At 35.8% G+C, this 23,678-nt stretch overlaps 1 protein-coding gene across 1 annotated transcript in view; it reads left to right on the forward strand.

The window, feature by feature from the left end:
- Positions 1 to 18,256, forward strand: part of LOC144445584 (failed axon connections homolog) — a 34,202-nt gene extending 15,946 nt beyond the window's left edge. The window contains exons 3-5 of the mRNA XM_078135191.1: positions 8,423 to 8,486; positions 10,677 to 10,815; positions 15,512 to 18,256. Of these exons, the coding sequence (XP_077991317.1) occupies positions 8,423 to 8,486; positions 10,677 to 10,815; positions 15,512 to 15,945 (637 nt within the window). The 3' untranslated portion in view covers positions 15,946 to 18,256. The remainder of the gene's footprint in view (positions 1 to 8,422; positions 8,487 to 10,676; positions 10,816 to 15,511) is intronic.
- The last annotated feature ends 5,422 nt before the right edge of the window (positions 18,257 to 23,678 follow it).

The following is a 23,678-nucleotide window of genomic DNA, read 5'->3' on the forward strand; positions in this document are numbered from 1 at the left end:
ACGGAAAAAGGCTCGTTATTTCTTTTCAGTTTCCAAATGTGTTTTGGTAGTTCTGTGCTGTTTTCGCGTTTTTCATGTTTGAATGACTGTTTGTGCAAAAGTGACGAGTAATACAGTCCTGAAAACTGTCGTAAGTGGTCCTGGATGGTAATTTCTCATGAGATGACGGGAACATAGGAACGTCAATTCGGAACTTAGTGGCTTTACCAAACATGCGTGATTTGAACTTTCTGTTGGAAACCAACAGGGGTGACATGCTGTCCTGAACAATTACCTAGAAAGTGGATATAGCTGGTGAATCTTGTCTTCCCAAATGTGACTTTCAAGTATTTATGCCATCTGGGCTTGAATGGTCTTCATCAGCAAACCACGAGTCCGGTGATGGTATCGGTTGTTAGATTTGATGAAGATGTAGCAGCTATAGAAAACTCTCGTATTAGAGTATTTTAAAAATGCTGCTAGGACTATGATAGATAAGAGTGCAAAAGTAAAGAGCAATACAGTCCTAATAGCACTATACTATACTGTACATTCAAATCATACACACTATAGCACTATACTGTACATTCAAATTCTAGATGCTTGTTTTGATTCTAGTGTATGGTATTAATTACAATATCAATATCATGTACTGCATGACAGTTTCAAGTATAACCAATATATTTGCATAATATTAAATAGACCGATTTCGTTGGTTTCCATAGTTACGGTTTCCATGACACAGTAATTCGTTACGCTTTAACTTAGGAAAGTGCCCAGCAGAAGCCGTGACATTTTGGCTTATCAATGTTGTTCAATAGTACTTATCTCTATTCATATAATATTAAACGTGCCAGCTAAGTATCCAGGGATATTCCTATTTCCATATCTAATATGGTTTATCCCGACGATGCGGTTTAATTTCCATATAATCTTTCTTATATAAATCCTGGAGTCTTCCGTATAACAATGCTAAGGGTGTCCACATATTATATATAAGTTGACAGGGAGCGTTTAATTCCGTAAAGGTAGCTTGTCTTAATTTATATCAGGACCGTCAAAGTAGTTATACTGCGTTTTGTATTAGTCGACCAATCATGACTACCAGATGTAATAACCAATCATGACGTAGCTATGAATAAGGAGAGTGATGTCATCGTTGGAAAGTACGGTGAATAGTAAATAACTAATAATACAGAGACACACTTGGAGTCCACCTATAGTAGGGTTTTAAAATGGCATTTCTTTATAATAGTGAAATCTTGATATTCGTAATTGCTAGTAGTACACACACAGTTTGTGATGAAAAGTGCGAATTACTTTGAATCTAAAGCGAGTCAAACTCCTTTCTGTCATATCACATGGCATAACATGATATCACATGACATAACATATCAATAACATCACATCACATGATATCATAATCATAATCATATCATATCATATTATATCACATCACATCATATCATATCATATCATATCATATTATATCACATCATATCACATCACATCACATCACATCATATCATATCATATTATATCACATCACATCATATCACATCACATCACATCACATCACATCATATCATATCATATCATATCACATCATATCACATCACATCATATCATATATCATATTACAGTGTTTATGTATCTATCCCTTTATTTGGGAATTCAAATTCTAATACAAACTATAAACGAGAGTGTAACAAAAAGTGTTTCCTTGTTCATTGATGTCAGATGTTTGGTTTGGAAGTTATTGTACTTGTAAAAACAATTTCAGCATCCATATTTATTTGTGTGTACATCAACGATATGTGATTTGCATATTGGTAAGTGTTGGGATTATAGCCGTCGTAGAAAGTTTTTAATGACTAGTGTGTTTGTCGCCTCTATCGCCAACGTTCGTCAATTTGTTAGTTTGTAATTGATGGCTTAGGTGACTGCATCCGACTATTTAACATGCATTGAAGATCATCAGGAAACCCATAGCACTGTAACTCATGGCAGTAAAATGGACGAGGCCATGACAAGCCAATTGATTAGCTCGGAAAGGCAAGTAATAAAAGGTAAAGGAAAGGGGGCCAGGAAGGGATATTTATTTCTGGATATTCTATTCCGTATAATATAGACGGTTGATCTGTCGATGAAAACTATATAAAAAAAAAGTGACGTGTGAGTTATTGAATTGATTTGTATATATTACGGTTAAAGTATTAAAGAAAGTTGATTAACAATATAGTAGCAATATCTGGTGTGTTGCCACGGAAACTGTTTTTCCCCGTCACATCTCGTGCCTGAAAGGCGTATGGTAATATTGTGTACAGAGAAGAAACAGCCACACCCTAACAAGTGAATATAATTAGTGAAACAAGCCACTTCGTCCTTATGTCATCAGCGTTAAGATTTTAATTGACATAATAACTGAATATGACTTGTGTCCCGTCATTTGTTAGAAACTGTAAGACACACAAGCTTACAGATTTCTTGTGCTATAGCTATTATGGTAAAAATAATCAAGTGAATCAACCATTATTCATTCAGCCGGCATAATAGCAAGTCTTAGTCAATATATTGAAACCGGAAGATATGTTCATTGGTGATTAAGATTGATTGCTTACATCGATGATAAATGATTTAATTTAGTATTATTCAAACTGCTCTGTACCAGCAATGACAAAACATACATACATACATACATACATACATACATACATACATACATACATACATACACACACACACACACACACACACACACACACACACACACATACATACATACATACATACATGATACATACATACATACATACATACATACATACATACATACATACATACATACATGCATGCATGCATGCATGCATGCACGCATGCACACACACACACACACACACACACACACACATACACACATACATACATACATACATACATACATACATACATACATACATACATACATACATACATACTGTATTGCAGATTACTAAGATTTAATGAGTCGGAATGAGCCAAACAAACACACACACACACACACGCACGCACGCACGCACGCACACGCGCGCGCCAATTTAAGCGCTAGTGTAAGCCATTAAAACAGAAATCACTATAAATACACTAAAATGAACAGCTTCGAACGATGTACAAATTCCTTGATGTTGACTGTATCACCTGTACGCCTTGCCATTCTACTTCAAGTTACACTACAACAAGAAAAGTTAAAGGTCATAAAAGTGTCATGTTTTGCCGGCAATGTATGGACAGATCCATGGTCACAAATAACAGATGGTTGGCGTTCAATTGTATTTTAATTCAATATGTATTGATGTTGTGCAGCTTTACAATGAACCATAGATTAGGCAGACCATGCAAACCGGAAACACCAAAAACAACAACAGATGATACGTCAATTTCCACCTTTGTTTGATAACAAGGACCAATGATTATAACAATTTTCAAGTTGTAGTACAATATGAATGAGATTGTTCTAGACAGTGTTAATTGTATAGGATTAGATCATTGTTGGCAACTTGCCAGTGAAATGGACGTAAGCCATATTGATAGATGTGTTACAGTAGTTCTTTGTTCTAAAGTCTGTTCAGCTGTTCTGGGGCGATTGCTAAAGCTGACGAGTACAACACACACAGAACACTGTGGTGGATACATCAAAACCACGTGTTTACTTACAACAATGTTTCGTCTCTGGATTTACCAAGGCGACGAATATACCGGCACAGCCAATTTATGATGATTACCAATTAAAATTGAAATTAGTCAATTTATTTCTATCGACCATGGATGATGAAAGTACTTTCATAATTGGGCCCGGTTCTTTTCTAAAAAAAAAACACTGGGTTTCCTTTCAACGAACACTACTTCATTGTCACGGTCAATTCTGTTTCATATTTGTTGGTTTTCTTCCTAGGTAGTTGTGGACCTTGAAAGCCGTCTTATTTTCTATCTTTTCAATATACATATTTCTATTAGGATATTCATAGTTGGTGGAGGGTCTATGGCCTATTTCATAGTTGGTGGAGGGTCTTTGGCCTATTTCATAGTTAGTGGAGGGTCTATGGCCTATTTCATTGTAGTGGAGGGTCTATGGCCTATTTCATAGTTAGTGGAGGGTCTATGGCCTATTTCATTGTAGTGGAGGGTCTATGGCCTATTTCATAGTTAGTGGAGGGTCTATGGCCTATTTCATTGTAGTGGAGGGTCTATGGCCTATTTCATAGTTAGTGGAGGGTCTATGGCCTATTTCATTGTAGTGGGGGGTCTATGGCCTATTTCATAGTTAGTGGAGGGTCTATGGTCTATTTCATTGTAGTGGAGGGTCTATGGCCTATTTCATAGTTAGTGGAGGGTCTTTGGTCTATTTCATAGTTAGTGGAGGGTCTATGGTCTATTTCATAGTAGCGGAGGGTCTATGGCCTATTTCATAGTTAGTGGAGGGTCTTTGGTCTATTTCATAGTTAGTGGAGGGTCTATGGTCTATTTCATTGTAGTGGAGGGTCTATGGCCTATTTCATTGTAGTGGAGGGTCTATGGCCTATTTCATTGTAGTGGAGGGTCTATGGCCTATTTCATTGTAGTGGGGGGTCTATGGCCTATTTCATTGTAGTGGAGGGTCTATGGCCTATTTCATTGTAGTGGAGGGTCTATGGCCTATTTCATTGTAGTGGAGGGTCTATGGCCTATTTCATTGTAGTGGAGGGTCTATGGCCTATTTCATTGTAGCGGAGGGTCTATGGCCTATTTCATAGTTGGTGGAGGGTCTATGGCCTATTTCATTGTAGTGGAGGGTCTATGGCCTATTTCATATCTTTAGTACACTTTACGTACCCAAATAGAATTGTCAATTTACTATACGGTTGTAATAAAGCTATATCTTATCTTATCTTATCTTATCTTGTCTTGTCTTGTCTTGTCTTGTCTTGTCTTGTCTTGTCTTGTCTTGTCTTGTCTTGTCTTGTCTTGTCTTGTCTTGTCTTGTCTTGTCTTGTCTTATCTTATCTTTATCTTATCTTATCTTATCTTTATCTTATCTTTATCTTATCTTATCTTGTCTTACCTTACCTTATCTTATCTTGTCTTGTCTTGTCTTGTCTTATCTTATCTTTATCTTATCTTTATCTTATCTTATCTTACCTTATCTTATCTTGTCTTATCTTATCTTATCTTATCTTATCTTATCTTAGCTTTATCTTATCTTATCTTATCTTATCTTATCTTATCTTATCTTATCTTTTCTCATCTACTCCAATTATCGTCTATATACGTCAATATCATAATTTATTACGATCTTAAATGTATCATAGGTTACGAGTGTCTGTGCACGCCCTGCAGTTATCATTATTCGTCATAGAACACATGGTAATTGTAATTAATGGCTATATATTTATACTTTGGAAGATAGTGTACAGCCATAATATCACCATCGTCAGCCAACTACGTCACTTTGATTTTCAAATGATGACGTCATTGTTGGTACGTGCTTAGCTCATCAATGACGTCATCTTGATGGTTTAGTCAGTTCACTTAATTTACATTTGTATTACCCAACGGTTTCTGATGTATCCTCATCACTGTATTTGTGGTTTAAAGGCCCGTTATTCAATCTCTTGTTCTCGCGTTAGTGTTATCTTATCAGTGGAGCCATAAGTACCAAATAGGATTAAACATTTTTGTATATTATGTCTCGGACATGATATACTTGTCTGAGCATGTGTTCAAGATCGAATTTATCCATCATATTTACAAACACTGACCAAATGCTTTCTTGAAATTGTGTAAGGGTTCAAACATGGTTTGAAAATATTTTTTGTTGCTCCCTCCAAAGAGTCTGCATACAGTTGGTGGGAAAAGTATGACCCACAAAAGATGAAAGCTGACCTTTAACCCCAATGTAACCTCTTGTACAAGACTGTGAATTGTTGAGTCACGTTAAATATATAGCTATACAATATCTTGTTCATACATTAGTTAACAAGTCCTTACTTCATATATGTATGACCTATAATCTATGATTATCTATCTGTGTCAAAGCATGTCATGGAGAGAGAACACGATCTACATGTTATATTGTGATACATACAACTCAAGAACTCTTCAGTGCAATTACTTTATATCGCTTATTTGCTCTGTTTTCGTGTCGCTGTGAAACTTTTAAAGCCTTTTTTAAAATATAAGTTATGAAAATGTAATAATATTGCATTAAGTAAACTACTAAAGATACCTTCGATGAATTATAAAACATTTAATATTCTATTGTTTTGTTCTTAGTAATATGACATTGTATATCACATGTCACTATAGTAAAACAACACTTACCACAACGTCACTATAGTAAAACAACACTTACCACACCCTTACTGTAATGTCACTATAGTAAAACAACACTTACCACACCCTTACTGTAATGTCACTATAGTAAAACAACACTTACCACACCCTTACTGTAACGTCACTATAGTAAAACAACACTTACCACACCCTTACTGTAACGTCACTATAGTAAAACAACACTTACCATACCCTTACTGTAACGTCACTATAGTAAAACAACACTTACCACACCCTTACTGTAACGTCACTATAGTAAAACAACACTTACCACACCCTTACTGTAACGTCACTATAGTAAAACAACACTTACCACACCCTTACTGTAACGTCACTATAGTAAAACAACACTTACCACACCCTTACTGTAATGTCACTATAGTAAAACAACACTTACCACACCCTTACTGTAATGTCACTATAGTAAAACAACACTTACCACACCCTTACTGTAATGTCACTATAGTAAAACAACACTTACCACACCCTTACTGTAATGTCACTATAGTAAAACAACACTTGCCACACCCTTACTGTAACGTCACTATAGTAAAACAACACTTACCACACCCTTACTGTAACGTCACTATAGTAAAACAACACTTACCATACCCTTACTGTAATGTCACTATAGTAAAACAACACTTACCACACCCTTACTGTAATGTCACTATAGTAAAACAACACTTACCACACCCTTACTGTAATGTCACTATAGTAAAACAACACTTACCACACCCTTACTGTAATGTCACTATAGTAAAACAACACTTACCACACCCTTACTGTAATGTCACTATAGTAAAACAACACTTACCACACCCTTACTGTAACGTCACTATAGTAAAACAACACTTACCATACCCTTACTGTAATGTCACTATAGTAAAACAACACTTACCACACCCTTACTGTAATGTCACTATAGTAAAACAACACTTACCACACCCTTACTGTAATGTCACTATAGTAAAACAACACTTACCATACCCTTACTGTAATGTCACTATAGTAAAACAACACTTACCACACCCTTACTGTAATGTCACTATAGTAAAACAACACTTACCACACCCTTACTGTAACGTCAATATAGTAAAACAACACTTACCACACCCTTACTGTAATGTCACTATAGTAAAACAACACTTACCATACCCTTACTGTAATGTCACTATAGTAAAACAACACTTACCATACCCTTACTGTAATGTCACTATAGTAAAACAACACTTACTATACCCTTACTGTAACGTCACTATAGTAAAACAACACTTACCACACCCTTACTGTAATGTCACTATAGTAAAACAACACTTACCATACCCTTACTGTAATGTCACTATAGTAAAACAACACTTACCACACCCTTACTGTAATGTCACTATAGTAAAACAACACTTACCATACCCTTACTGTAATGTCACTATAGTAAAACAACACTTACCACACCCTTACTGTAACGTCACTATAGTAAAACAACACTTACCACACCCTTACTGTAATGTCACTATAGTAAAACAACACTTACTATACCCTTACTGTAACGTCACTATAGTAAAACAACACTTACCATACCCTTACTGTAATGTCACTATAGTAAAACAACACTTACCACACCCTTACTGTAATGTCACTATAGTAAAACAACACTTACCATACCCTTACTGTAATGTCACTATAGTAAAACAACACTTACCACACCCTTACTGTAACGTCACTATAGTAAAACAACACTTACCACACCCTTACTGTAATGTCACTATAGTAAAACAACACTTACCACACCCTTACTGTAATGTCACTATAGTAAAACAACACTTACCATACCCTTACTGTAATGTCACTATAGTAAAACAACACTTACCACACCCTTACTGTAACGTCACTATAGTAAAACAACACTTACCACACCCTTACTGTAATGTCACTATAGTAAAACAACACTTACCACACCCTTACTGTAATGTCACTATAGTAAAACAACACTTACCACACCCTTACTGTAATGTCACTATAGTAAAACAACACTTACCATACCCTTACTGTAATGTCAATTGACTCTGTTTTGTTGCTGTGATTTGTTACATTACAGGACAATCAACTACCACCGATACATTGCTACATCTGATGAATACTTCAAGAATTCCTTCCCCGCGGTAAGTGGTTCCTCCTCAGTCATGCATCGAAACATTACACTAACTTGTTTCCGATTGTATGGATTGTATTATAAAATGTTACCTTTTGTAACCCGTGGCATTATATCCTGCAAAGGAGAGTCAACTTCTTATGTGTTTATCAAGTCAAATTCGTCACCATAGTTACACTTAAATAATACAAGGCCTGCACTATAATTCAAGGAAAAATATGAAGATTCTAATTGCGTCAGGTTTTTATCAGTTTTTTTATGTTCAATTTTTAATTCGTCAGTTTTTTATGTCCTATTTTTAATAATTCGCCATTTTTAATGTCAGATTTTTCATTTCATAATGATTTTGTCCGTGATGTCCGTCTGAAGTCCCCTGTCTAAAGTAGGACGGCAAGTACTAAGTATCATAAATAATGGGAACAAGTCAATTGTCGTCCACCATATTTGGCGGGAGCTATCCCGGGGAGTTATCGTACTACATGTACTGATTTTGCTTAAAGGTCTTGGCATGCATGTGTATATAGCCTTTTCAGTGAACCTACTTGTAGAATTATCACGTCTCTTCAAACAGTTTCGAATGTAATATGATATTTAATGAACAACAAGTCAAATTGTCTATTGGTTGACATTTGACCTATTGCCCGACCCGCCATCTGTCATGTCGATGACGCGTCTCATTCTAAATATAAAGAGATGGCAATCAATGTACCATTCTCTACAATCTGTGCTTTACGACTAGTATGGAATCAAACATCGCTACAAATACTGGTTTATGACTAGTATGGAATCAAACATCGGTACAAATACTGGTTTTGACTAGTATGGAATCAAACATCGGTACACATACTGGTTTATGACTAGTATGGAATCAAACATCGGTACACATACTGGTTTATGACTAGTACGGAATCAAACATCGGTACAAATACTGGTTTATGACTAGTATGGAATCAAACATCGGTACAAATACTGGTTTATGACTAGTATGGAATCAAACATCGGTACAAATACTGGTTTATGACTAGTATGGAATCAAACATCGGTACACATACTGGTTTATGACTAGTATGGAATCAAACATCGGTACAAATACTGGTTTATGACTAGTATGGAATCAAACATCGGTACAAATACTGGTTTATGACTAGTATGGAATCAAACATCGTTACAAATACTGGTTTATGACTAGTATGGAATCAAACATCGGTACACATACTGGTTTATGACTAGTATGGAATCAAACATCGGTACAAATACTGGTTTATGACTAGTATGGAATCAAACATCGGTACAAATACTGGTTTATGACTAGTATGGAATCAAACATCGGTACAAATACTGGTTTATGACTAGTATGGAATCAAACATCGGTACAAATACTGGTTTATGACTAGTATGGAATCCAACATCGCTACACATACTGGTTTATGACTAGTATGGAATCAAACATCGGTACAAATACTGGTTTTGACTAGTATGGAATCAAACATCGTTACAAATACTGGTTTATGACGAGTATGGAATCAAACATCGGTACACATACTGGTTTATGACTAGAATGGAATCAAACATCGGTACACATACTGGTTTATGACAAGTATGGAATCAAACATCGGTACAAATTACTGTAAAACCTTATTGTAAGTCTAATGCATCGTCAGTATTGTTGGCTCATTACATGCGGCATGCTGTTGTTCACGTGGCGCAATGTTGTTTCAGTATACTGTATCTGTGTTGTGTATATATTCAGGACCTCTGTAATCTGTTCATGTCAATAAATAAGGTGTTCTATCTAAAATACACCGTCCCTTATAAGGCAAATGAAGCGTGAATAGTAAATGAACTATTAACATGTCTAAAACTAGTCCTGCTTGCAGACTGTGCACGGGTCTATGATATTACTGACACGACCCTGGAGTGACAACTGTCAGAATCGAGTCCCAAATTACTAGTACTCCGTATGCAAGCAGGACTAGTCTAAAACTTAAAAGTCCATACCGACTGTGCAGCTACCCTAAGTTTATCTATGTAGTTTAGTACAGTAGTGCGTACAATGGTATATTGTTGTTTTATATTATTATATTATTATGTTATATTATTATGTTATTGTTATTTTATTGTTATTTTATTGTTTTTTAAAGTTATTTTTACTATTATATTATGGTTCTTTTATTGATATTTTATTGTCATATTTCCACAGGCTTTCCGTTGGTTTTTGGTGAAAATGGTTCGTAAAAACATCCGTAATAATTTGCAAGCCCATGGCATAGGTCGGCATAGCAAAGAAGAGATCTATCGAATTGGACAAGACGACATGAGAGCCATATCTAATTATCTTGGTACGTTCAATGCTATATATATATATATATATATATATATATATATATATATATATATATATATATATATATATATAATATAACAAAACTATTACGCTCTGCCACTGCGGTATAGAGCACTGTCTTAGCACATTGATACTCACCGAGTTACATACGCTCCTCCTCCAAGTCGAGCACTCTACTCAACCAGCTACCAAAACTATATATATATATATATGTCTTAGCAGATTGATACTCACCGAGCTATATATATATATATATATATATATATATATATATATATATATATATATATATATATATATATATATATATATATATATATATATATATGTCTTAGCAGATTGATACTCACCGAGTTATATATATATATATATATATATATATATATGTCTATCCGAGTATATATCTATACTAGTATAGACATTGACAGACATTGACAGAAACTAGTATAGACATTGACATACGTTGACAGATACTAGTATAGACATTGATAGATACTAGTATAGACATTGACATACATTGACAGACACTAGTATAGACATTGACAAATACTAGTATAGACATTGACATACTAGTATAGACATTGATAGATACTAGTATATACATTGACAGATACTAGCATAGACATTGACATACATTGACAGATGCTAGTATAGACATTGACAGATACTAGTATAGACAGTGACAGATACTAGTATAGACATTAACAGATACTAGTATAGACATTGACATACATTGACAGAAACCAGTGTAGACAATGACATACATTGACAGATACTAGTATAGACATTGACATACTAGTATAGACATTGTCATAATAGTATATACATTGACAGATACTAGCATAGACATTGACACACATTGACAGATACTGGGATAGACATTGACAAATACTAGTACAGACATTGACATACTAGTATATACATTGATAGATACTAGTATAGACATTGATAGATACTAGTATAGACATTGACAGATACTAGCATAGACATTGACATACATTGACAGATGCTAGTATAGACATTGATAGATACTAGTATAGACATTGACACACATTGACAGATACTGGGATAGACATTGACAAATACTAGTGTAGACATTGACATACTAGTATATGCATTGAAAGATACTAGTATAGACATTGATAGATACTAGCATAGACATTGACATACTAGCATAGACATTGACAAAAACTAGCATAGACATTGACATACATTGACAGATGCTAGTATAGACATTGATAGATACTAGTATAGACATAGACAGATACTAGCATTGACATTGACATACATTGACATATGCTAGTATAGACATTGACAGATACTAGTATAGACATTGATAGATACTATAGTATAGATATTGACATACATTGACAGAAACCAGTGTAGACAATGACATACATTGACAGATACTAGTATAGACATTGACATACTAGTATAGACATTGTCATACTAGTATATACATTGATAGATACTAGCATAGACATTCATAGATACTAGTATAGACATTGACACACATTGACAGATACTAGGATAGACATTGGCAAATACTAGTACAGACATTGATAGATACTAGCATAGACATTGACATACATTGACAGATACTGGGATAGACATTGACACACATTGACAGATACTAGGATAGACATTGACACACATTGACAGATACTAGTATAGACATTGACAGATACTAGTATAGACATTGGCAGATACTAGTATAGACATTGATAGATACTAGCATAGACATTGACAGAAACTAGTATAGGCATTGACATACATTGACTGATACTAGTATAGACATTGGCAGATACTAGCATAGACATTGACAGATACTAGTATAGACATTCATATATACTAGTATAGACATTGATAGATACTAGTATAGACATTGACAGATACTGGTATAAACATTGACATATTAGTATAGACATTGACTGAAACTAGTATAGACATTGACATATACTAGTATATACATTGACATATACTAGTATATACATTGATAGATACAAGTATAGACATTGATAGATACTAGTATAGACACTGACATATACTAGTATATACATTGACATATACTAGTATATACATTGATAGATACAAGTATAGACATTGATAGATACTAGCATAGGAATTGACATACTAGCATTGACATTGATAGATACTAGTATAGATAACGAGATACTAGTACTTGTATAGACATTGACATATACTAGTATAGAAATTGATAAATACTGGTATAGATAATGACATATACTAGTATAGATAATGACATATACTAGTATAGACAATGACATATACTAGTATAGAAATTGATAAATACTGGTATAGATAATGACATATACTAGTATAGATAATGGCATATACTGGTATAGACAATGACATATACTAGTATAGATAATGACACATACTAGTATAGACATTGATAAGTACTGGTATAGACATTGACATATACTAGTATAGACATTGATAGATACCGCTATAGACATGACATATACTAGTATAGACATTCACATATACTAGTATAGACATTGATAGATACTAGCATAGACATTGACAGATACTAGTATAGACATTGACAAATACTGGTATAGACATTGACAGATACCAGTATACACATTGACAGATTCTAGTATACACTATGACATACAGCTATAGACATTGATAGATACTAGTATAGACATTGACAGATACTAGTATAGACATTGACAGATACTAGTATAGACATTGACAGATACTAGTATAGACATTGACAGATACTTGTATAGACATTGATTTATACTAGTATAGTCATTGACAGAGACTAGTATAGACATTGACATATACTAGTATAGAAATTGACAGATACTAGTATAGAAATTGACATACTAGTATAGGCATGCATAGATACTAGTATAGACATTCATAACTACTAGTATAGACATTGACAGATACTAGTATATACATTGACATACTTGTATAGACATTGACAGATACTAGTATAGACATTGATAGATACTAGTATAGACATTGACAGATACTAGTATATTCATTGGCAGATACTAGTATAGACATTGACAGATACTAGTATATACATTGACATACTAGTATAGACATTAATATATACTAGTATAGACATTCATAACTACTAGTATAGACATTGACAGATACTAGTATATACATTGACATACTAGTATAGTCATTGACAGATACTAGTATAGACATTGATAGCTACTAGTATAGACATTGACAGATACTAGTATATTCATTGGCAGATACTAGTATATTCATTGGCAGATACTAGTATAGACATTGGCAGATACTAGTATAGACATTGATAGCTACTAGTATAGACATTGACAGATACTAGTATAGACATTGACAGATACTAGTATCCACATTGATAGCTACAGTATAGACATTGACAGATACTAGTATACACACTGACATACTAGTGTAGAGATTGACAGATACTAGTATACACACTGACATATACTAGTATAGACATTGACATACTAATATAGACATTGACAGATACTAGTATAGACATTGACAGATACTAGTATCCACATTGATAGCTACAGTATAGACATTGACAGATACTAGTATAGACATTGACATATACTAGTATAGACATTGACATACTAATATAGACATCGACAGATACTAGTATAGACATTGACAGATACTAGTATCCACATTGATAGCTACAGTATAGACATCGACAGATACTAGTATAGACATTGACAGATACTAGTATCCACACTGACATATACTAGTGTAGACATTGACATACTATTATAGACATTGATAGCTACTAGTATAGACATTGACAGATACTAGTATAGACATTGACAGATACTGGTATAGACATTGACAGATACTAGTATAGACATTGACATACTATTATAGACATCGACAGATACTAGTATAGACATTGACAGATACTAGTATCCACATTGATAGCTACAGTATAGACATTGACAGATACTAGTATACACACTGACATATACTAGTATAGACATTGACATACTATTATAGACATCGACAGATACTAGTATACACACTGACATATACTAGTATCCACATTGATAGCTACAGTATAGACATTGACAGATACTAGTATACACACTGACATATACTAGTATCCACATTGATAGCTACAGTATAGACATTGACAGATACTAGTATACACACTGACATATACTAGTATAGACACTGACATACTAGTGTAGAGATTGACAGATACTGGTATAGACGCTGACAGATACTAGCATATACATTGACATATATTGACAGATACTAGTATAGACATTGATAGATAATAGTATAGACAATTAGAAATACTAATATATACAATGGCAGATACTAGTATAGACGTTGACAGATACTAATATATAAAATGTATATTTGTATGAGACCTTGCACATATTGTGATTGTTTTCAATGATGAAATTACTTGGGATTAAGTTCAAATGAAAAAACTGACCGTCATGTACCCATCATTTCTAGCTAATATTTGGTTATCAGATTGAGTAAAATCAACAGAATGTGAGTCAATATATGCTTAGCACTTCACTCTCAGGCAATGTGTCCCATGACAATTGATTGCAATGGCGAATTGTCCAGGATACTATTATTTCATATGATGTACATAGTTAATATGTAGTCTACACTTACAATTATATATTTCCTTATGTCATCTCTTTATTTTTTCGAAGGTGAAAAGAATTTCTTCTTCGGTGATGAACCGACTGTTATTGACGCAACACTATTTGGTATTCTGGCTCAAATAGTGTGGGCGATGCCGGGCTCACCCCATGAGAAAGTAGTTACAGATGAATTGACCAACTTGAAAGCATACTGCGAAAGGATCAAAGAAAAATATTTCCCTGATTGGGATGACCTTCTGGCAAAGGGTAAGGAAAAGACCAAGGCAGATGCTGCTCCTGCTGAAACGGAGGAAGAGAAAAAGGAAGGAGAAGAGGAAGGGAAGACTAAAGAGGACGAAGAGGAAAAGAAAGAAGGCGAAGAAGAAGACAAGGCTGCTAACGGAGAAGCTGGTGGAGACAAGGGGGATGAGAACGCAGGAGAGGAGAGCCAAGAAGGCGGAAGTGGTGACAAAGGAGGTGGGGAGGGTGAAGCACAGGAATAAACCGTCTAAAGAACAGCTTTAATGCTTTGCTTTAAAAAAAATGTCAGCCAAGAGGCCCTGAGTGCTCTGTACAGGTGTAAATTCAGAACCATAGCATTAACCAATTATTTAGTGTTGCAAAAAAAATAAAAGTCTAAAAAATATTCCAACAGAATATTATTTTGTCCATGCTTAAAGTGGTTCCTAAGATTGTCAAATACTTAGCTATGTTAAGGTAGGTATGTAGACTATATATGTCCTGACTTTTTCATAAATTGATTCTATTTACCAAAGAAATATGGCTACGGTAGAGATTGTAGTAGAGCAGGGCTAGGTCACAAGAACTCTCGGAGCCTCTGAAAAAGAAAAATATGAAAATATTGAATACGTCATTGAACTGTGGTTATTTTGTGTATTAATACTTCTGTCGGTCAGAATAATCCATTTGGACTTAAATACAAGTGACTGTAGGTACGTATGTCGGTAATTCAGAGTTGTTTCGTCACACTTTAATTTCTAGTATTTCCATCCCTAATCTGTATATCATTGTCATTCATTGAATATAACTGGGGCTTCCCCTTCATTATATTCTACAATTGTACTTAAAAATGTGTGCATGGAGGAAGTTTAGCGGTTTACGAATCGTTCTGTGTGTCAGAGGTTGTCATTTTAACTTTCACCTACCAAACTACAATACACTATGACAAACAAAGAATGTGTTTGACCAAGTGGATTTTTCAGACCAAATGTGAAAAAAATATCCTACAGAGTTTCTGAGAGTTGCGTGTTCCATGTAGTGCACGTGATTACGTATGTGTGTACGTGTGTGTATGCGAGAGTATCCATGGTGATTGTTGTCAACAGATGTACTTCCTATCACCTTATCCAACTATTATGTTCTGTGAATGTGCCATTCCAACCATTCCTGTTTATTTCAAATTTGAAAAAAAAACGTTCTTTGGACGAAGATGTATGTTATCACTTTCTGCACGAAACCTCCAATATGGTGCTAGCTTTGGAAAACTGTAGACAAGGACAGATTGAAGATGGAACGTGATGTGGCCAAAGGTGCTCTTCTTCACGTGACCGTCTTAAGTTGTACAAGTGTACCACGTGACCGTCTTAAAGTGTACAAGTTGATAAGACCACATATCGACCAATTCAAAAACAATGAACTTTTCCAAATTCTCCTTTTTAAGATGGCTGATATTTGTGAAAAGGACACAAAAGGAGTTATTTTGCACTTAACGACAGTATCGGACTTACATATTATTACATTTTAGTTTTTTATGATAGCATTTTTTACAATAGTTTAGAAAGTAAGAATTAAGTACGTTTTTAATTCAGCAGAATCATGTGAATTTTGAAATTACAAACCAAATATTTCGTCTTCCGGAGAGGGCGAATAGTCATCACCGCCTTAAAGGTCAAAATGCACTGCATAGTATAGCTGAATAGAAAACGTTGTAGGATATCCCTCAACGACAATGACAATGTATAAATATCCTTTCGTTTGAGTGTTTCATCCAACCGCCGAGTTACCAATATAAACGAATCGTTCAGCCTGTAGGGTGTATCACATTTATTCACTAAGCCAGCTAATTTCTTTTAAAGCTCAGACATCCTTTTACAAATTTTTTAGTTGTATTTATATTTTTTATAAGCTTATTTACGTATTTTCCTATTTCAGATATTTCAAAGAACTTGACTTCTCCCTCAAATTATGTTTCCACACAACCAGTATAGTTATTATTCAATCTCGTGAGATGGCAGGAATAATTATGATATTTCCACTCGAGATTTGAATGTAATGTAAAGATTTATATGAGGGTACACGTTGAATTTTAACAACCATTCCAATTGAAGAAATTAGACGATTATTAAATTGTGCTAGACTCAGTAAAATATGAAAGACATTGAATGAACTTTTGGAGATACGGGTTGCTTAGAAACCATCTTTGCTACATCAGCACCGATTCCATAGACAATGTGTTGTGCCTGAAATTAATTATTCTATCGTTTTGATTCCAAGGTTGCTATCGCAACCACATCTAATCATACTGTCAGGCTACTAAAGTAAAGTCTTCTAAAATATCTTGCCTAACGGAGGGACGTCTTGCACAGTAGGTGTTTTATTCACAAAAGACTTGAATAGTAAACCCAAGTCACTTTGTAGTACATGTCCATGCAGTAGTCTGTCAACGTCAAGTTGCTTTACAGTCATTTTGTAATGATGTCCAGCTCAAAAAAAATTGTTTTCTTTCTTTTTCTCCAACTTTAAATATTGTGTCAACCTCAGAGATTAAGAACAATAAATGTTATCTGGCGAAAAATATCGTCTATTGTTTTGTGATATGTGATTATGCTGTGAAGGATTACCAAGGACATTGGTAAGGGACGTATCGGTTAGTTTCTACGGTCGGGGTGGGGGGGGGGGGGACTTTGTATTTTTCCATCGGGCCAACAAAAAGTTTTACAACACCTCGCTGTAAAACTCAAAAAACAGACATCCCATTTCTAAAACATGATGACCCCCTCCTATATCATATTCACATGCCATGTATTGTGACTCATAATTCGACTATGTCTCGCTTAGCAAATACTTGACAAGACAGTACCATCATGCATTAAACACTTTTTTAGGCTATTCAAACCCTCTCAGACAGTAAGTTCTAAGTATTTCAAGATATCACTATCAAGTATCACAATTACTCCTTATACAAAGGGTTGAAATATGTTGTTAAAAAGTTAAATAACATCATGATAGTAAAGCTTAAGGTCAATGCACCTGATGGTGACACCCCCACCCCCACACCCCCTCCCCCGCCATCACTGAAAAACCGATTGGTCCCTAGGAGGTAACGAAGAATATATTATTTGTGACAAAACTGTGACGATGTTTATAACAGTGGTCGGCTACATACACCATGTATATAATTCCAACAACGTGTGTAAGCCCGGTATTCAGTTTAAATCTGGCTATATATTGCAAACATAGTCGAGTGTGGAACAAGCAGTCTACTGAACGAGAGATGGGGTCTGGGGAAATATTTTCCGAAAATAAGGACACATAGGAGTCCATTTAGAGACATAGATGAAACCATATACATGTACACACTTAATTTAAGGGGCGATGTGAAGCTATTACAAGTTGGCCACTGATTGGATAACATACATATACCCTTTCGCTCATTAAAAATACAACAAACAGATGTGCTTGTTTCTTTCGTTGCCTAACCAATGGAAATGAACCTTATAAGGTACTCCACATCTTGTATTTACAGCCATACTTATACTTGAATATCGTTTCTCTCTAACCTTTATTTGCTTCGGGGTTTTTTGTCGTTTACTTCCATTTGTTGGTCTGGGACTATCCGCCTTTTTTCGGTATTATCAATAATTCGGTACGCATTGCATAACAAGCCCGGAAAACAACAACGATACCAAGCTACGACACTAGAGGTCACAGTCCAAGACGAATTTGCCATGCACCGTGCAGGGCGAGTTTCTTTATGCTCACAAGTCATCACCGTTAAGTATGATTACCTCAACATAATTTAGCACTGTAATTGACAACCTCTAGTACTGCTACTAGTATTAATACTAGTACTGCTACTAGTACTACCAATAAGGGAGTGTCCAGATTTTACTTCTAGGGGTAGGCAGCAGGTGTATTTTTTTATAGGAAATCGTGGGAAAAATTGATGGCCCCCTTGAGAGTACTTGCTTTTTACATGTCCTCCAGGCATACATTCATACACATGCTTTCTCTCTCTCTCTCTCTCTCTCTCTCTCTCTCTCTCTCTCTCTCTCTCTCTCTCTCTCTCTCTCTCTCTCTCTCTCTCTCTCTCTCTCTCTCTCTCTCTCTCTCTCTCTCTCTCTATCTCTCTCTCTCTCTCTCTCTCTCTCTCTCTCACACACAATATGCAATACAAACAGCATTCAGTCACAACATTTTATTGTAATTGGAACACAAACAAGAAATATGACTGTGACTGGTTGAAGTTATTGTTGAGTGGTTAACTGAATGCTTCCTGTAAGGGGTAGACCATTCGATATCCTGGGGGGGGGGCTTGGAAGATTGGTGGAGAGTCATTATTTTTTCCCCACCTGCTTGCCTGAGAATTTTTTTTCTCCTTCGCCTATGCTGGCAACTTTTTTTTCTTTGCTTCTTTGAGATATCCGGATTTTTTTTTATGTCAGTGTTGAACACCTACATTTGTTGCCACAATTTTCTGTTTGGTTTTCGCACACGGTAATACAGAGAGTAAAAAGATGCTGTTCTATCACACACAGACTATATATAGAAAACTACATATTTCATACATGTTTGATTTTCAATTAAATAAACATCGTTGACAGTTTTTATGCCATGGTGACACACTGAAAATACAAATCGGAAACTTGATTTGTGAGCTCAAACATTCAGATAGACCGGTCAGTTTCTCCAGCTTGGGGGGATGGGGGGGGGGGTGTCAGTGTTTTTTTCCATTGGGCCGACAAAATGTCACTGACCCCCGTGAATAAAGTTTCATAAAATCTGACAGTAAGCTGTAGAGGGAAGAGCTTTGAGACTGGGATATGTCCACCTCTTGTGTGAGTGAGTGCGCGCGCGCGCGCGCGCGCGTGTGTGTGTGTGTGTGTGTGTGCGTGCGTGCGTGCGTCCGTCCGTCCGTGCGCGCGCGCGTGTGCGTGTGCGTGTGTGTGTGTGTGTGTGTGTGTGTGTGTGTGTGTGTGTGTGTGTGTGTGTGTGTGTGTGTGAATGGGAGGGGGGTTCTAGGTTTCCCCCTAGAAGCCCTGGAGGATTTTTACTTCTAAAGGCAATGTTAAGGCTATTCACTGACACTTTCAGACAATAATTTACAAACTTTACAAGACAGCTCTAACATGTAAAAAGCAACTACGTGAGGTTGAAACATTTTTGAAATAAAGTGCCATAGCATCTTGACACTAAGAGGTGGAGCAAAGAACTTTGATTTGAGACTGGAACATGTCTACCTCTTACGGGGGGGGGGGGGTCTAGGGGGTCTCCCCCTAGAAGCCCTGGAGGATTTTTACTCTTAAAGCCAATTTTCAGGCTATTAACAGACACTTTCAGACAATAATTTGCAAGCTTTACAAGACAGCTCTAACATGTAAAAAGCAACTACATAAGGTTGACACATGTTTGAAATAAAGTGCCATAGCATCTTGACACTAAGAGGTGGAGGAAAGAACTTTGATTTGAAACTGGAACATGTGTACCTCTTATGGGAGAGGGGGTCCAAAGGGGTCTCCCCTAGAAGCTTTTCAAGTTTTTTTAAACCAATTTTGGTGAATCTTATTGTTGGTTTAACGAATGAGTGGCCTCTGGGGTGATGGAGTCCAAGCCCCCCCCCCCCTGCCAAATCTGTAGTTTTTTGTTTCTATTTAGGCAATTTTTAGGTTACTCATAGCCTCTGAGATATATATTGCCAAGCATCGAAAAGCTAAAGTAAATATAACTTTTTAAATAAGTTTTCCATGTTATAAAAGTGGGCCTGTAACATTGGTATAGGGGCATTGATATTGCATGTATAGTAAAGTTACTGATGTGTTAGAGCACTTTAGGAGGTCATACCTAGTGTACAATAGAAACTTGAATTTGAGTTGTGGTGTCGATACATGTAGTGTCTGAAATAGGAAGTATAGCATCCCTTCTGACAAATTCATACTGAAGAGACTAGAACAATTTAGATTAAGTTCTTTTATAAACTATCCAATAGTATGAAGATTACCATTACAAAACCTTCAAGTTCACTTTTGCCCCAAAGTGTAAGATAAGTGAAGTACTGATTGTGAAACAGCCAAACACTTACATGGCATGTTCTGTAACTAGTGTGGTAGCTAGGTAATACATGTATTATATGTATAATTCAATGTATAGTTATGTTTGAACCCTTACATGAAGTAATATTTAAACCATTTATGAAAGAAACAGAGACAAGAACAAATATATATATGTACCACAGGCTAACGAAACTGACTGGTCCCTGACATGTGTTTGAAACTGTTTGTCATGATTTGACAAGTGTCCTAGCTGGTTGGAGAGGTACGAGCAGGTTGAACAGTATATTCGAACCTGTGCATCATTTCCCTGCCAAGACAATTTTTTTTCTAGCAGCAGTGGTCCATCTTTTTTTTCCATCACCCACTCATATCCGGATTTTTTTTCAAGCAAATCCATTTGGCATCTTTTTTTCCCCGAAATCTTCCAAGCCCCCCCCCCCCCCCAGGATATCAAATGGTCCACCCCTAAGGGCAAAATTCATAGATTTTTGGGCCTACATACATTGTTGGAATACAAAATTCTAAATTATAGCTATTTTACATGACGTACAACTTAATTGAACATTAATTATACGAAACTTAATGAAATTTGAAGCTTGCACAATTAACATGTTGCCTAATTATCTAAAAAAAACATTGATTATGCAAATTAACCATATAGATTTTAAGTTATAACATGACGGGATTGGCCGGCACAAACCATGTATCTAGGCTAATCCTCTGACCGCGGACATCTTAATGACTTATGACCATCCATAGACTATAAATAAACTACCGATCAAGTGGAACAAAAGATCACAATGATGCCCCCCCCCCGCAAACCCGTGGGATTGAAACCTGTGCAAACAGTGATATTTGTCAGAGCAATTACCGATTGACAGTCAGTTCACACCTCAAGTAAGTTGTCATTTCATATGGAAATGATTTTGAATCTACAGCGTTTGTGCCGGGGAATCTTGGCATGAACATCAAGCTTTAACGTGTATATGCAAAGGTTGATAATTTTTTTCGTAATTATGTTTATTTTGCCATAAAAATAATTGAAATTGCATTCATACCTCTAAATATTATGCGCATTGGCAAGAAAGTCGCAAAAATACTTGCCCCCTTAATCCCCAGTGCTTCGACTAACTTCGACACCTCAGCTAGTCTTGCTGCTAGACATTCGGGCTTTCTTTCGATACTATAAGCGAACGAAGTTCGCAGTGAGGGCTTGCCCGAACTCAGATGTTCCATCCTCGATAACGATGTTCGGGCGGGTGTCGTATTCTATCCGAAGAACATCCGAGGTCTAGCAGATAGACTACACCTTAGCCAGCCCACGAAAGGTGTCGAGGTCCCACGTGTTACAAAAGCCTTCTAAGCCTTTGTGTAATGTTTACTTATGAATTACTAATTACGCTTGCCATAGAGTATTATCTGTAACTGTACATATTGTTGTGTACCAGTTTAGTCTTCCGGCAACAATGGTTCCTCGGTGTTTTGTCGGCAGCACCAGCAGTGAAACGATCACCCTACACACATTTCCGAGTGATATAACTGAGTAGGTAGCGACTACACACAGTCAGAGTAAATATATTCGAAAAGGAGTTTAGCAGCATCTTGACAGTAGGGGGGAAAACTTGAGATGGGAATATGAACACTTCTCATTGGGGTGGGTCTCCTCCTAGAAGCTCTATAGGGTTTTTTGTATTCTTAAAGTCAATTTTTAGCTTTACAAGACAGCACCAATATGTAATTAGCAACTACACAGGGGTGAAATATTTGTTTAAAAAGTTCTCTCTCAATAGCATCTTGACAATAAATAAAAGTTAGGGGGAAGAAGTTGAGATGGGGTTCTCGTGGGGGTTCGTAGTGGGTATCCCCTACCTATAAGCTCTGAAGGTTGTTTTTTTACAATAATCCTTTCAGATCCTTTCATCAGGCAATAATCTCCAATCTTTACA

Source organism: Glandiceps talaboti, chromosome 14 (genome assembly GCF_964340395.1).
Source record: "Glandiceps talaboti chromosome 14, keGlaTala1.1, whole genome shotgun sequence".
Classification (NCBI taxonomy): domain Eukaryota; kingdom Metazoa; phylum Hemichordata; class Enteropneusta; family Spengelidae; genus Glandiceps; species Glandiceps talaboti.